Source organism: Corythoichthys intestinalis, chromosome 3 (genome assembly GCF_030265065.1).
Source record: "Corythoichthys intestinalis isolate RoL2023-P3 chromosome 3, ASM3026506v1, whole genome shotgun sequence".
Classification (NCBI taxonomy): Eukaryota; Metazoa; Chordata; class Actinopteri; order Syngnathiformes; family Syngnathidae; genus Corythoichthys; species Corythoichthys intestinalis.
The window spans coordinates 52140336-52156885 of record NC_080397.1 but is presented as its reverse complement, the minus strand read 5'-3'; the positions used below and the strand labels follow the sequence as shown (position 1 = coordinate 52156885).

The 16550-nt window shown below is 38.6% G+C and overlaps 1 protein-coding gene across 1 annotated transcript in view; it reads right to left on the bottom strand.

Moving 5' to 3' along the window:
• LOC130913915 (single-stranded DNA-binding protein 2) overlaps nt 1–16550 on the bottom strand; it is a 171025-nt gene that overhangs the window by 13899 nt on the left and 140576 nt on the right. The window contains exons 5-9 of the mRNA XM_057832882.1: nt 12984–13073; nt 4097–4156; nt 3931–3997; nt 737–807; nt 593–660 (exon numbers count right to left, since the gene is read on the bottom strand). Of these exons, the coding sequence (XP_057688865.1) occupies nt 593–660; nt 737–807; nt 3931–3997; nt 4097–4156; nt 12984–13073 (356 nt within the window). The remainder of the gene's footprint in view (nt 1–592; nt 661–736; nt 808–3930; nt 3998–4096; nt 4157–12983; nt 13074–16550) is intronic.

The following is a 16550-nucleotide window of genomic DNA, read 5'->3' as shown; positions in this document are numbered from 1 at the left end:
GTTAATTTATTTCCCCCTCAAAATAACTAAAAATATAGCCATTAATATCTAAACCCCTGGCAACAAAAGTGAGAAACTACGTACATCCCTAAATGTCCAAATTTTGTACTGCTAGTCATTTCCCCTCCAAAATGTCATGTGACTCGTTACAGGAGTGCTGTCAGCATTGCAGCAGAGATTGAAGAGGTGGGGGGGTCAGCCTGTTAGTGCTCAGACCATATGGCGTACTCTACATCAAATTGGTGTGCATGGCAGTCACCCCAGGAGGAAGCCTCTTCTGAAGACAGTACACAAGACAGCCCGCCCGTCTCATGGTTCCAGTAATCCATGTGCTTTGTTGACATGTCCTCAGCAAACTGTTTGCGGGCTTTCTTGTGTATCTTAATTTGACTTTATTCTATTAATATGATGTATATTACATGTTTTTGGATAGTTATTTTGAGATTTAGGGGTAGTTAAGGGATTAATTCCGATTTACGGAAAAATTCGGGTTATTCCACCAGCGTAGGAACGGAACTCGTTCATAAACTGGGGAATACCTGTATTGACAGTATGCAAAAGTGCCTCCAGTATACATATTTTTGACACTTACATATTGATGCCAGGCATTCCAGGCCCAACTAGTGCATTCAGTGGTGGTCTCATCCCTCCTCCATAGCTCTACAAGACAAGCGAACCAAAACAAGGAGTCAGATTAAAAGTTATTTGCTAACAATGAACGTGGACAGGGACACACCTGGGGCCCGAGTGGCACCATACCCCTTGGCGCCGTCATGCGCTGCATTGGCCCGCCCATACTTGGATGTCCTAGAACATAAAAAGAGTGAAAACTGTCAGTAGGCGCATCCCATTCTTGTATACTTCAATCCAGGTTTCGGCAATATAAATGGCTCGGTGGGTGGCCGCACATACTTTTGAAACCGTCAGGGCCACAAGAATGCTCCAACCACTGGCTGGCCCGGCAGGCCCAGGAAAAATAATGCGTTGATTAAAAAAAAAAAAATTTAAATCAAATTTCACATTATTTTCCAGTGGTTCCGTATTTTGACCATGTTACTCTATCCCGATCAAAGACAACCTTACAATCTATGCAGCCAGCAGTTGCTTTCCGTAGGGCGTATAGTAGGCATGTGCTGGTATGAGATTCTGACAGTATGATAAAGGTAACCAAAAATATCACAGTCTCACGGTGTCATGGTATTGCAAATGCAGCTCTAAAATGTTTTGAGATTTATGGGTTACAAAAAAAAAAAAAACTAAACTTTTTTCTAATAAACAGGATTTTTAGTTTTCAAAACAACATAATAGCAAATTGGAATATAAGTACTACCTTAAGCTAAATAAAAAAATAAAAAAATAACATAAAATAAATGAAATGGTCAATACAAATTAAATTGGCATGCTAATTAGCCACGTTATCTGCCTCGTTAACAAGCTTACATCACAGGATGTTTTACCACTGATAGACACACTACACAGGCTGGAGTTAACTCTCGTAGCTAGTGGGAAACGTTCATGACAGCGTTTACTAACCTTTATTTTTGTATAAATGTGAATGAAATCATATATTGGAGATATTGACTTCTCTCGTAGCAACCCTGTTTCATTCCAATACCAGCGACTTTGTTTTCTTCGATGGGGGAAAAAGTTCAGGTGTTTAATCTCCTCCAACCAACACTGACACTGACCAACAACTTAAGGCGGAGGGGTTAGCCCTGCATTTTTCGGACATAAAAAACAGCTAATACCATAGGGACGGTATGACAGAAAATTTTAGCAGTTTTGAAACCTCAACATTCTCATTCCACGGTATACCTTGAAACCGGTAACCAGCACATGCCTAGCTTAAACACACTTCGCTCGCTCCTGCGTGAATGCCCGCAAACTGTTTGTTGCTGCTGATTGATTGTCAGTTTCTCAGTACCCACCTCACATTATACTACAAGACGACATGTTTCTGAAACCCCCAGCACCCGGCCAAGCACCCGGATAAAACACCACTCATGAAAGAGAAAGTCACCGGAAGAGTTGAGAGAAAGCAAAATCCAGTATGAAGAGATGAGAGAGATGAGAGTTAGAATTGGCTCAGCTACGATGGGACAAAAAATTAGGTTTACTGTGAGGTGTGCTGATCAATGCCCACATATGCAGACAAGTAAGTTCGAGAAAGTTAACGAGTATGACACTGATGGTATGAACTAGAGCTGAAACGAATACTCGAGCAACTCGAGTAACTCGAGTTTAAAAAATGAGCCGATTAATTTTATTCACCTCGAGGAATCGTTTAATTTTGCCAGCTCTAAGCATCACGTTTTGCCCGGACTTCTTTTAATGCGGGACAACGCGCTGACGTCACGTGCGTAGAGGAAGAAGCATTAAAAAAAAATACCTTACTGCAGCCAACAGCCGTTACAAACTGCACCGACGTTGCTAAAAACTACGCCTGCATGTTGCTACGTGGTAGCAGGTAGCGTCTGTATGCGTGTCATAGATATCACATGTACGTAGAACTAGATGCGAAATGACCGACTCCGCGACGTTAATAAAACAGCCGCCATCTTAGAGCAGTACACTTCTCAGCGCTCATAAATAAGATTAACGTTACTGTCACTCGCTAACGTAACGTTATCTCTGCGGAGGGCTAGGTTTCTTTTCATTATGACTACTGTCGATGTGTGGCTAACTCTTACATACAGGCTTTATTTAATCTGTGAAAACAGCGCTGTAGAGTGATAAGGGTGTAAAATAAAAACTTAATAATGCTAACTGTCATTTTGAGCTCAGAAGTCATTGCTGGATAAAACACCGATTAGCACTGGTGCCTAATGTGCTCCAATAAAGCACAACATTCATTTTGAACACTGCAAAAACTCAAAATCCTATCATGACTTACAGTTTACAATAACTTAAAACTTAACTAGAACTTATAGCTTGACACAAGTGGAAATTAAATTGAAATGTGGGAGAAACACCTAACTTTTAAGTAATGTGTGTTATCAAGCGTAATTACATTTTAGGTAAGAAATATATATATATATTTTTTATAAGATCTAAAAGTTTTTTGAGTGAAAGCAGTGAATTAGTCTTTTTTTTTTTAAGTCACATTTGAGACGCAATTGTTGGCTGTTTTCAACAATGTACATCGAAAATAAAGTCATTGATTGACTGAAAATGGTTCAACATTAGATGAAATGTCGTTTTCTCATCTATATTTATAATTGCTCTTTACCTAAAAAAAAAAAAAGTTTTATCTGATTACTCGATTAATCGATAGAATTTTCAGTCGATTACGCGATTACTAAAATATTCGATAGCTGCAGCCCTAGTATGAACATAACGTGATCAATCACCCGCGTGAATATGGAGAAAATAATATTGTCAAACCGACGGTGCAGCTTGAAAATCATTAGCCATAATTGCCTTAGTCATCTCTTTGACTTCGAGATTGTTGCCACAACAACCGAGCTGGGGGAGACTTCCAGAGGGTGGTAAGGGGAGTACAGGAAAGCTTTGCCCAGGCTCGGGGCTCTCCCGCAGGCCCGCCTCCCCCTGGAGCTCCCAAGAAAAAATGTTTTTTTGTGTGTGTTGCCCGAAATCCTTAAAATATGCTTAAGTGGTCAGTGGAGTTGATTTGGGTTTATTTTTTATACTGGTGTTATTATGGAATGATTATAGAATTGAAATAGGATTATCTGCTCTAGATTCATGTTTTTGCAGTCTTGCAGCACTTTTCATTTAATCTGCCCCCCCCCCCAAAAAAAAAAATGTTATTCATGTTTTTCTAGCAAATTGTTCTTTTTAGTCATTATTGGGATCAATAACTGACGTGTTGACTTGGGCCAGTGGTTTTGATAGTGGGGCCTGTGAACTTGAGAAGCCACTGGCCAGGGCTAATTTCCTTTATTGTCTACCCCTGCAATTTGAGCTCACCTTGTTGTCTTGTGGGGTCCATGCCACTGGGTAACATGGGCTGACTTCCTGGCACACCAGCAAGCCCCTGCAGACAGGCGATGAACTATAACTAGGAAGACTACCATGAACGCTGATAACCTTTTCACTTTGCCGATGCACCCGAAGGGGTCACTGTGGCCCATACCTGATTGGGTAATCTGAGGGGCGGTCTGGGTCCTCCCGGGTATCGAGGGGACATAAAAGGCTGAAACAAGCAGATAAGAATAAAGGCTGAAAATGACTTTTGAATAATCCTTCTCGTGTTAACCTGCCATTAAACCAAATGACTTACTTTGCCTTTAACTGAAGAAATTTCATGTTAATGACATGAATCAATCATCTTTCATCTCAAATCAAATAAATGTAATAGATTCAGAAAAACACATTTATATTTGTATAAATTGACAGCACTGGGCTTTCATTAAAGAAATCTTAACATTTTAAACATTTCCATAATTACCATTAATGATTGATTGGTTTAGGTACATATTCAAGCAAAGAGAAAAAAACAGCATGTTCTTTTTATCTCAGAAAACATTAAACATCATTAAGTGCTAAAATATGGACTCTTTGAATTCAACTGAGATCTTGACTTTTAATCATTTAATAAATAGTATGAGGAATTTAATTAGCTTTTCATAACGAGTCTAGGCTTCTCTGAAAAGTCAGGAATTAAAATTAAACAAGCACAAAATTCAGCCACTGACACTAAACTTTTTAAATAAAAACATGCACACTGAACTAGTTGCTATTCAATCCTATGCACACATAGACAGACAATCATTCACACTCACATCATCTACACAGAAGGATATTTTGGGACATTTTTTTTTTTAAATGTTGGAGAAAGCCGTAGTATAAAACTCAAACAAGCGTGGAAAGAAATATTACTCCAAACAAGAACTGAGAAGAATCATAGCCATGAGGAAGCCCTGACAACCAGTGGCCCACCTTGCTGCACAACAATATAATTCTTTGTAAATAATTTCAATACTCAATAATAAAAAAAAAAAAAAAATCCCTGTAGAACAGAAATATCTCACTCAATACAGTACAGCTTTATGTGATGACAAAAAGCAGTTTTAGATTTCACCAGGAGATGGCCATAGAGCGCTTTGGTATGTGCCATTGAGAAGGTAGCACATTCGCCTGACTGTGATGTCTACTGGCTCATCACTAGCAGGCCCCTTCAGAAGACGTAGGACACTCCTGCTGGACGTGAGGTGACGGGGTAAGGAGATGTGCGATGTTGCGGGGGTGGTGCTTGGAGACAGTGGCGGTACAAATGTGAAGAGGGCCCGGGTCAGGGGCGGACTGGGACTAAAAAGCAGCCCTGGAGTTTGACTCAGCCCAGCCAACAAGAATCACTGTATACAGACCCTCTAGGGGGGTCCGGGGGCATGCCCCCCCCCCGGGAGAATTTAAAAATATATTTTATTGTAAAATGCATCAATTTCGTTCACTTTGAGAGAAAAATGAGGAAAATGTGTCTAGACCAGACATGTCCAAAGTCAGGCCCGGGGGCCAGATGTGGCCCATGGACAAATTTCATCCGGCCCCCAGCCTCTGTCATAAAATCAATAACGTCTGGCCCACACACAGACTTAATAAATTGGTCAGAATTACTGCAACCAGCATATGAAGTAGCTTACACACTAAATGCTGCTCCTCATTTACCCACTAAAAGGCTGCGGCACTCCACACATTACCCCGTGTGACCCTTTACTCCCAATTTTCTAAAATGGCGACAATCAACAAAAAAAAGCAAGTTGATTGCGATGGCCGACGCTTCAAGGATAGGTGGAAATTGGACTATTTCTTCTCTAAAATATGCAACAACTGTGTCTGCCTCATTTGCAAAGTCGCTGCTTTTAAAGAATTCAATGTGAGGCGATATTGCCAAACAAGACAGGCTGACATGTATGACAAGATTACAGGGAAGATACATAGTGATAAACTGGAGCAACTTGAAGCTAGTTTAATTTCACAGCAGCAGTATTTCGCAAGAGCCCGAGAGTCGAAAGAGTAAGCCACAAAGGCTGGTTGCGAGATTGTTGAAATTATTAATTTCAAAAAAATAATAAAGCAAATGTGACACACACAATGGCTTGCTAAAATTTGCTTAAATATATTGTTCTACGTAAAGGACGTCAGCCAAGGTCGGCCCCCCACATTTTTAACACACCAAATCTGACCCCCTTTGCAAAACGTTTGGACACCCCACGTCTAGACTGTGACTGTCTGACTTGGGGCGCTCAAAGTACTGCAAGGATGAACTGTAGTTGGATTCATCTTCTGCCCTAGCTCTATAATCAACCTGAATAAACAAATAAAATAATTTATTTTTCAAAGCAAGTTTTAGGTATCCAATTGATTATAATAACACCTATCCCGTGTCTATAAAATGACTTCATTGTTTATGCCATAATTAATCTTGCCACACAAATAATAAATTCCAATGAAAATACAATAAAGATTTCAAGACAAATCCTGTAATCTTCATTGGAAAGTATTAACCAGAAAACAAAACGATATATAAATGATTAAAAAATATATATCAGTTTAACTACCTAAACTTGAAAGTAAAACAATTCATTTTATTAATATTTTGTTATATTTCTTCTGAATTAATATGGCTGCTGCGTGTGCATATGTTGTTTTACAGCTAAAATGTTTGCCAATTGCTAATACACCTAGCAAGTAACCCTCTCCATCTCAACCCTTCGTGGGCCACAGCAAGTCTTTCAGCCAGGTGCATTGCTGCCACCTGTCGGATTGGATGCGAACTGTAGATAATCACAGAGTAGAGAGGGGATAAAAACAGCGTAGTATGTATGGCGGCCGCCGGCCGTTCAGAGCACTGGCCGTTCTGTGATCCTCCAGAAGCTACAGATTACCAGTCCGCCCCTGGCCCGGGTACGATCAGTGGCGGACTGGGGCCTAAGACGAACATATCCAGGGGCCCTCTTCATGGGTTAGGGGTTAAAAGGTGAGATGGGTGTGGAGAAAATATGTTCCGGTACACTAGGGCTGTCCTGAACGACAAATTTTCTCCTGATTAGTCAGCCAACTAGTTTTATGATTAGTCTATTAATCTAATAATTGTCTTTTTTAAAAAAAATAATTGAGCAATTAAATTTTTGTTGACACTTAAATTCTTTATTAAATTACAAATAATCATGTAAATAACAATAATTAATCACAAATAAACAATGAGGTTAAATGCTGATAGCATTTGCTAGTGCAAAAGAATGGAAAGTAAACAGATTCAGAACTCTCACTTTGGCTTTCGAACATGATTCAAAACAATTCTTGAAAAAAAAAATTCAGCATTATTATTATAGTATTCTACTATATATAATAATCGTATAATAATTATAATAATTACGTAGTCATTGCCAATCATATTTGTCATAAAGAGTGTCATTTGAAGGCTATTCTTAGTGTAGAATCTGTATTCTGTAGTATTTACTCAACATATTATGATATTAATTCTGAAGTATGTGGGATTAACTCCAGAAATCGTTATTTATATGACTGACATGATGTGCTTTTATTTTGAAATGTTCACCGGAGGTACGTTCGCTAAACCGCTAACCGAAAGCTTTACACTCCATAAAAAAAACATTCTTCGTCATTGCTTGTGGTGTCACTAATAGATTTTATTTTTTTTTCTACTGGTGCACGATAATTATTGGTCCGATAATAGGAATTATGACGTCATCCCGATAAGTCCAATAACATTATTAATCGGACCGATAATATGTATTGTGCTGGCTTTACAGTTTACAGTGACTTTACACACTAGTACAGTGGTACCTCTACATACGATCACTTCGACACATGATCTTTTCGACATCCGACGTAAAATTTGAGCCGCCATTTGTTTCTACATCCGACGAGTTGCTCGAAATACGACGACATGACAGCACTGCAAACGAATGCACGGTGGATTTTCTTGTGTGAGAAATCAACACAGTTTTCAAAAAAAGTTTATACAGTTGGAGAAACAAGGAAAAAAGTGATGCTTACCTTTGAAATGAAGATGCAAGTTATAGAAAAATATGAGCTTGGGGTGCGCGTTCCTGAACTGGCTCAACAATACAGCTCCGTGGTCCTCTTCCGACCACCGTTCGCCACTATTTATAAGTTAAGGTGACAATTATTGTGGTAACATTGCCAAGGAAATCGCCAGCTTCGTCACGTTTTTATCATTTATTTAAGAACTTATCCAACACAAAACGCCCATTGTCTTAAGCAGTTGACTGCTCTCAAGAATACGAAAGTATTATCTCTACCGCACCGACCTATCTCACTGAGACGTCACCTTCGCGGTGCGTTCAGGGACAGTAAAAAGTGTCCGCCATATTAGAATCCGATTCGTTACATTATTTACAGGAATATTTATTAATTCTTCTTATTATTATTATATTATTCTGAATTATTTATTTATAACTTATTTGTTTTTCTATGTTTAATTGCCATTTGTAACAGTGCCAGTGCAGTATTTATTAAGAATTTAGTATATGTTTTTAGGCTTTGGAACGAATTAATGGAATTATAATGTATTCCTATGGGAAAATCCTGCTCGACATACGACCATTTCGACTTACAAACAAGGTCCTGGAACGAATTAAATTCGTATGTAGAGGTACCACTGTATAGGAAAGCAGTTGACCATTTGCGGGGCATTGCTCCCGCCTGCTGGTCAGAATAATTCGTTGCATCTATTTTTTGTCACGGTAGTTTTGTTCACATTGCAAGCTCATTTACATACACATTGCGATGTCTAGCGGTCACATTGACAATCGTGAATGCTTTCTGTTACGTTTCCGCCTCGGAAATATGTCTGTAAGTATTTTATGTTTACTATAACATATGAATGTGCACCATATGTTTACTTCTGTGGTGAAGGATCATATGTACAGAACTTAATAAGTTGTTGTGTTATAGAAGCCAGCCAATGCTTTAGTAGCTCACGCTAGTGTGCTATGCTATACATATAATAGTTGTGTATATAAGTGTATTGTGCAGTTTGTTGTATAATGAGTATTGAATATGTGTATTTTTCTGTTGTACTTTTACATTATTAAGATGATTGTCTTCCCATAAAAGCAAGACAAGACCAAGCCTTGTGGTTTACAGAAGTGCATTCATTTTTAGCTGGCTGTCAGGCAGTGCATAAGTGAAACGCACTGTTTTGTTCATGTCATTATGAAAAATCTGGTGAGATCAAGGGAAAATCTATGTTGAATCCACCACTAGTTTTTTTTAACCTTTAGGTGTTCAAAAACTCAGGTTAGACATTTAAAAAAATATATATTTTTTATTGGTTATCGGCTTTGAGGAGCAGGAAGTTATCAATATCGGTATCGGTTTAAAAAAATGGATATCGTGCACCCCTATTTTTTTTCGTTAGCAAATGCTGTTAACCAGCTGTTTAGTGTTATTGTATGACTGATTGGGACTCTACTGCATTGTTTCGCCACAGGGTGTGCTGTCGTTTATTTTATGTCCGGTGTGAAGAAGAAGAAGAAAGTTAAAAGAGGCATTAGTGGCCTGTTCTCAACTTCTCCCTCACTGCACTTTGGCTCTCAAGTAGAGCACGTTCGCTCATGTGTTGGAAATAAACGATAGCCGACGTGCAAAGTAGCAAGTGAGCTGTAAAAATAGCGAGCTTAGTGGCGTGAAAAACGCGGGAGAGCTAAGTGAAGCTAACCAACAGCTAGGCGGAGCCAAGCGATGCTAAACGGAGCTAAGCGAAGCTAAATGGCGCTAAATGAAGCTAAGCGACTGATATTCAGTCCGTCGTCGTGGAACAGTCCATTGTAGTGCGTGTGTGTGTGTTTCATTTTTGTTTTGTTATTTGTTTGTTTGGTATGCTGACATAATTATACATGACGAATAGTTGGGGGTGCTGCTGGCTCTGGTGGCCCAAGCCCTTGCTCGTTGGGGCAAGGGCAGCTGGTTGGGGGCCCCCTACTGGTTGGGGGCCTAAGGCGATTGCTTACCTCGCCTGAATAGTAGATCCGCCTATGGGTACGATGCACATAAACGGGACCCCCGAGTGGATGGTCCGACAAGAGAGCGTTCTCGAGGACAATTATGCCCTCCAGACCACTTGACCACTCCTAGCTGAGGTATTTTAACATTTAAAACACTATATTACAGCTACACGCATCATCTTACCTTTCTGTTTGACCCTCCCCTTATCCAACCATGCCCACTTTACGCCTGCAAACCAAGCCCCTGAGAGGCCCTGGCCCGTGTAAGCTCGCAACCCCAGTTCCCCCCTAAGTTCCGCCCCTGCTTGAAGAGATATTTTAACACTTAAAGCAACACTAGTTAACTTTTTATCCTTCATAAAATATTTTCTTAACATTTGATATGTCGACTGACAACTAGTGGAAAAACACTTCTTTTATATCTTGAGGGTGTCTGTATCGCTATCACCGGCGCTAATTAACTTTGAGAAAGGTGGCAGGAACCCTGCCACACAAAAAAACTACAAATATACTGATTTACAGCATACGTCACTACCCCCCTTTCTGCAGAGATGGCAGGGCAACAAAAGAGACAAAAAGTTTGTCCGAGGTGACAAAAATTTAAAAAAAAGGGGGGAGGCTACCATGATAAAAGGAAACCCAAGAATACACATTGGCCCGGCTTTCACTTGCTGGCGTGGCCCCTCCCAACCGAACTTGAATGTTTCAAACGTTTCTTACTTTCAACTTCGTCATATGCTATTGTTTAGCCACAACTGGATTCATTACCTCATTACGATTCATCCTTCACACAGCCGCTGAAAACAGAAATGTCATTAAATCCATCTGCAGGTGACCGGAAGATCAGAATTTTACAACACTGTGCGCTGGTCCTCATGGGAAACGCAGTCTTACTTAGGTCAAAACACTACCGCTTTTGTCCACCTGTGTCGCTAAAATTGACCAAAACGGAAATGTTAGCTAGTGTTACTTTAAACACTATGTTATAACTACACAAATCATCATACATTTATTTTGGACCACAACCACACCTCGTTTACCCCCGCAAACCGGGCCTCCTACAGGGGCGGCCAAGCCCCCAGCACCCCTCCCCTCTAAGATTTTTTTATTTTTGTATAACTCGTGTATGAAAGGTTTTAATAGGTAAATGCCATAAACTGGTTCAATAGTACATACAGTATGTAGGTATGTCAATTAAAAAAAAAATCCCAAAACTCCCTGAACTTGAAATGGAAAACAATATGATTTCCATATGACGATATTATTCTATCCATTCATCAAGAAGAACTGATGCTCAACCATAAGTGTCCGCAATCAGAATTAAAATCTAATGGGGAAACTCCATCCAAGAGAGCCAAAAGGGTCATCCCCAAACTGTTACAAACTTTGAATGGATTGTCTAAAGCAGGCATGTCCAAAGTCCGGCCCGGGGGCCAAATGCGGCCCGTGGTCAGATTTCATTCGGCCCCCAGTCTATGTCATAAAATCAATAACGTCTGGCCCGCACACAGACTTAATAAATTGGTCAGCAGTAACGCTACAAGCATATGAAGTAGCTTACACACTAAATGCTGCCCCTCATTTATCCACTAAAAGGGAGCAGCACTCTAAGCAACATTACCACATGTGACCCTTTACTCCCAATTTTCTAAAATGGCGACAATCAACAAAAAAAAAAAAAGTTGACTGCAACGGCTGGCGCTTCAAGGATAGGTGGAAACTGGACTATTTCGTCACTACGCAACGACTGTGTCTGCCTCATTTGCAAAGAGAGTCCCTGTTTTTAAAGAGTTCAATATGAGGCGATATTACCAAACAAGACACGCTGACATGTACGACAAGATTACAGGGTAGATACGTAGCGAGAAATTGAAGCAACTTGAAGATAGTTTAATTTCACATCAGCAGTATTTCGCAAGAGCCCGAGAGTCGAAAGAGAACGCCACAAAGGCTAGTTGCAAAATTGTTGAAATTATTAACTTAAAAAAAAAAAAAGTAGTGCTGCAATGATTAATCGATTAACTCAAGTATTCGGTTAGAAAAAAATATTCAAACTAAATTTTGTTGCTTCGAGTATTCGTTTAATTAAAGTGGCATTGTAATGGTTGATTTTAAAAGTGTTTGCCTTTAACTTCACTGATGAGGGTAGATACAATGCCCTCTTTTCACATGGCTGAATCCAACTGCTCCCTGTTAAGACCAACGTAAGCTAAGTTTTTGTTTGAGCGAATGTTTTTTTTTTAACGCATTCTTAATCTAGTTTGTAGGTATATTTAGCCGTTTTTTGTGGGAATATGTCTGAACCACTTGTTAAGAGCATTGTAAAAAAATAAAAATAAAAAATAGCTAGCACACTAACCCTCTATCCAAGTTAGCCAATTGTTCTTTTGTTGTACACAGATCCTCATTTAAAAAAATATATATATATATCGTTTGAGGCTCAGCTCAGGTGTTTTAATTTTTCATGTTCCTTATCCGATTACTCTATTATACGAACAAACTAGTCCATCGATTAATCGACTACTAAAATATTCGATAGCTGCAGCCCTATAATAAACAAATGTGACACACAGAACGGCTAGCTAAAATTTGCTTAAATATATTGTTCTACGTAAAGGACGTGAGCCAAGGTCGGCCCCCCACATTTTTGCCACACCAAATCTGGCCCCCTTTGCAAAACGTTTGGACACCCTTGGTCTAAAGTGTATGCATCGTATAGTAAGAATTACAATTCACTAGGGAAATAAGGTGTCTAATCCAATTTCTGACTGCAGTTAAATTTGTAAGTAATTTAGACACCAAAAAAAGTACATTTTAAAATCTGATATTGATAGTGAACACATGATTCTTATGACTGACAGAAAGTATTTCTTCTGATGTTCTAAAGGAGATGGCAAACTCAACAACGACTTTTTGAAAGGCCCATGATGACATTGCATGTCAGAGGTAGGGATCTGAGTCAGTCTGATGAAGACAGTTAATAAATTTGTAGCTGGCAGAGTTGCCATCATGTAGCTGTGTGCTCACCTGAAAAAATCCTGGCGGGACCGGACCCACGGGCATTCCATCTCCTGGGGGGAGGTTACCAAGGACGGGGCTAGGAGCTGCTGCCGCACTCTAAAAGACGACAATTAACATTATGGCATGATCTTTTCTGTGCCAGTGTCAAAATAAGATAAAATGCCTCCGTAATACGATGTGTGCATTTCATCTTTTATTTATTTATTAAAAACAAAATAATAATAATATATATATATTTTTTAATTTTTTAATGAAAAAACTCTCGCTGCAAGATATGCAGGCTCAAGATGCCCATGGGCACCACTGAGAAAGTAGCAACAACAAAAATGCTCCTTAATCAGCGAAAAAATGTGATTACGTCACCAACTCTAATCTGATTTGAAATATTTTGGCAATTTTGGAGAATTTGTGAAAAGCGCAATAAGGACAGCTGAAAAATCTCATTTTTTAATTTTTGACAAAGTTCGTACATTTGAATTTAAAATTAGTAAAGTTGTTAATTCACGGGAAACATTGGAAGGTCAAGTTCAAACACATTCATGGTACTAAGCAGTGATTCACTGTGGAGCCATTTAAGTATTGTTTCTCTCGAGAAGTTTTCTGTTTCATTTGGTTCGTCAAACTTTTTTTTTTTTTTTTTAATCCTCTGCATCTTTAAGTTGATTTTACCCCACATTCTGGACCAACTCATTCAGGAAAAAAAAATCTGATTTCCAAAGACTCTGCCTTCTCTTTTTTTATTCCTCATATCCCTTGTACTTCTTTCACTTACTCACTAAAAGCAACCTATGGAGGTGGCGTTCACACCAATTCTCTAAAGTTGCTGCCTGCTGACTTTTTAGGTCACAGAGGAACAAGGATTAATCAGGGTTGAGATAAAAGCATGCTGACGACACCCAAGTTCTCCTCAGTTCCATACACAACCCTCGCTGTATCTTCATCTGTCTCTATACATGTAGGCAGAGGTGGGTGGAGTACCCAAAAATTTTACTCAAGTAAGAGTAGTGTTATTTCAGAATACAGTCATCTCTCTGACCCCTCAATAATCGAAGTAGAGGTGGAGCTTATTTACATTATTTTTTTTTATTTTTTTTTTGTGGGTGTTCAATGCATTTATTCATATTTGGCATTGGAAATATACATATAAGACATTTTTTTTTATCCTTTATTAAACGCTTCATTGAGTGAGGCCACTAAAATACGCTCACGCTGCTCACTTAGACACGAACAATGAGTATACACTAGGCCTGAATGATATTGGAAAAAACTTGCTGCGATTTTTTGGGGGGGTTGCAATATTTTGCGATATTATATTGCGATATTAAAAAAAAAAAAAAATATATATATATATATATATATATATATATATATAAATATGGCGGAAAAAAATTAAGGTGACTTGAAGTTCCGCTGTGAGACCCCCAATTTAACTTTTAAAATTGTCGAATATGCGTGTGTGATACATCATTGGAAAGCTTAAAATCTCAATTTTCTGGGGGAAGAAAAAATTTGAACAGGAGGGCATTTAAAAAAAAAAAAAAAAAATGTTTTTTAAACAGCAAAACCCTATCTGGAGATGAGAGCACGCGAGAACATAATTAAAAACGCCATGACTTTAACGAGATATTATCGTGTACTTACTTTGTTTCGATCCAAAAATTCCATGTAGCATGTATCACTGAGTGTCAAGACACAGCTGTGAATGGTCACAGCTGGATTATTTGGGGATTTTATGGGTGAAACATGGTAATATAATAAGGGTCGAGATGCATAAATTGCATCAAGGAGCGGTCGAGATGTTCTTTTTCATATATTTGCCCTTTTAAACTTTTTTTTTTCCAACTTTTTTTTGTTTGGATGGATTATTTATCATCTAACATATCGGAGAAAATGCGACAGTAACAAAAAATATACAATTAAGCGATAGTTATAAGGTAGATATCCGTGACTTTTTTACAGACGCCATTTTTTTCATTGTGACGTACTTTGTTTAAAAGTTTAAAATATGCGAGTGAATAATCTTTTTAAGTCGTTTTTTTTTTTTTTTTAAACGAAATATGAGACATCAATTAATGATTCTAAGCTAAAAACGACACACATTTTGAATAATAAATATAATTAATTACCTTCATTTTCATAGCTGGGTTGAAACAAAAGCGGTTGCGCGATGTCTGTAAACGGGTGTTTTCAGGGTAAAACAGACTAATTAAAAATTGCGCCATGAATCTGCTATAGCAGCACATAGACATGTTCTATCAAACACAACAGTTGTTTTAGCTTAAAATACAGCAGTTTCTTTTAAAAAGGGGTGCAAGAGCAGAAACTGTTTTTTCAGTCTTGTCTGTGTTTTCCGCCATATGCATATATATATATATATATATATACAAATATATATATATATATATATATATATATACATATTAATATTTATATATATCTATTTCTTTTTTAAAGAATTTATTACTAGATGACTTGAATAGCTGTTTGGAAAGACTTTGGATGACTCATCATGACTACAGTGTACAATATTCCATCGTTTTTCACGGTTATTAGGGAGCAGAACCCGCCGTGATAAGTGAAAAACAGCGAAGTAGCGCATACCCCCCCCACCCCCCCGCCCCATTTGTGTGTGTGTGTGTGTGTGTGTGTGTGCTCAATGTATTTATTCAGATCTAGCACTGGAAAAAGATACATATAAGACACGTTTTTTTCTCTTTTTTCCTCCAAATTATGATTAAATATATATATATATATATATATATATATATATATATATATATATATATTAATAAATGCTTTTTAAACACTTCAAATGTAATAATTATGATCAGTTTTAAACATAACACTCCCACCGAATCATTTTTAAACAAGAATAAAGTACTGTAGTAGAAAAATGCTTTGCTTTATTAAATGCTTCTGTTTACCTAACATGGCTGTGAGTCTTGGAGTGACATTAATAAATTACAAACTCCTCAGAATCACTTCTGGTGTTTATTCTATATGTCTCGTCTCGAATGCCCCCCCCCCCCGACAGACACACACATTCATTCCAGCCCGCGCTTCCTTGCAGAAACTGTTTAACAAGTTCAACAATGATTGACAGATTGCTGCCTGTGTGAAGTCGGCTTCTTTGGCCAGATCAAAGCCATCGTTAACATTAATAAGCAAGTGCCGCAGTGACTGAGAGCTGGGAGAGGGGGTGAGGGAGGCTGTGCGAGTGAATGAAGCAGAACAAAGGTTGTGGAGTGGAAAAAAAAATAAAACTATCGCACGTCCTTGCGATGGGACTATCGCGCATGTGCACATTGCGATGGCGATGTTTAAACGATATTTCTTTCAGGCTTAGTATACACAGAACGCTACTGCAGTGTTTAACAAGCTCAATGAGCTCATATACTCAGCACCTTTCAAGGTAGTCGCTCCAAATCTTCTTTGGCAAGATCAAAGCATCAGAGCTGTCACTCATCGTTAACTTTAACAAGCAGCTGCTTGATTAGCAAGACAAGCAGCAGGAGGGAGAGGTGAGAGGCTGTACGTGATGGGATCGGGACATCTCTATAGGATACTTTATTT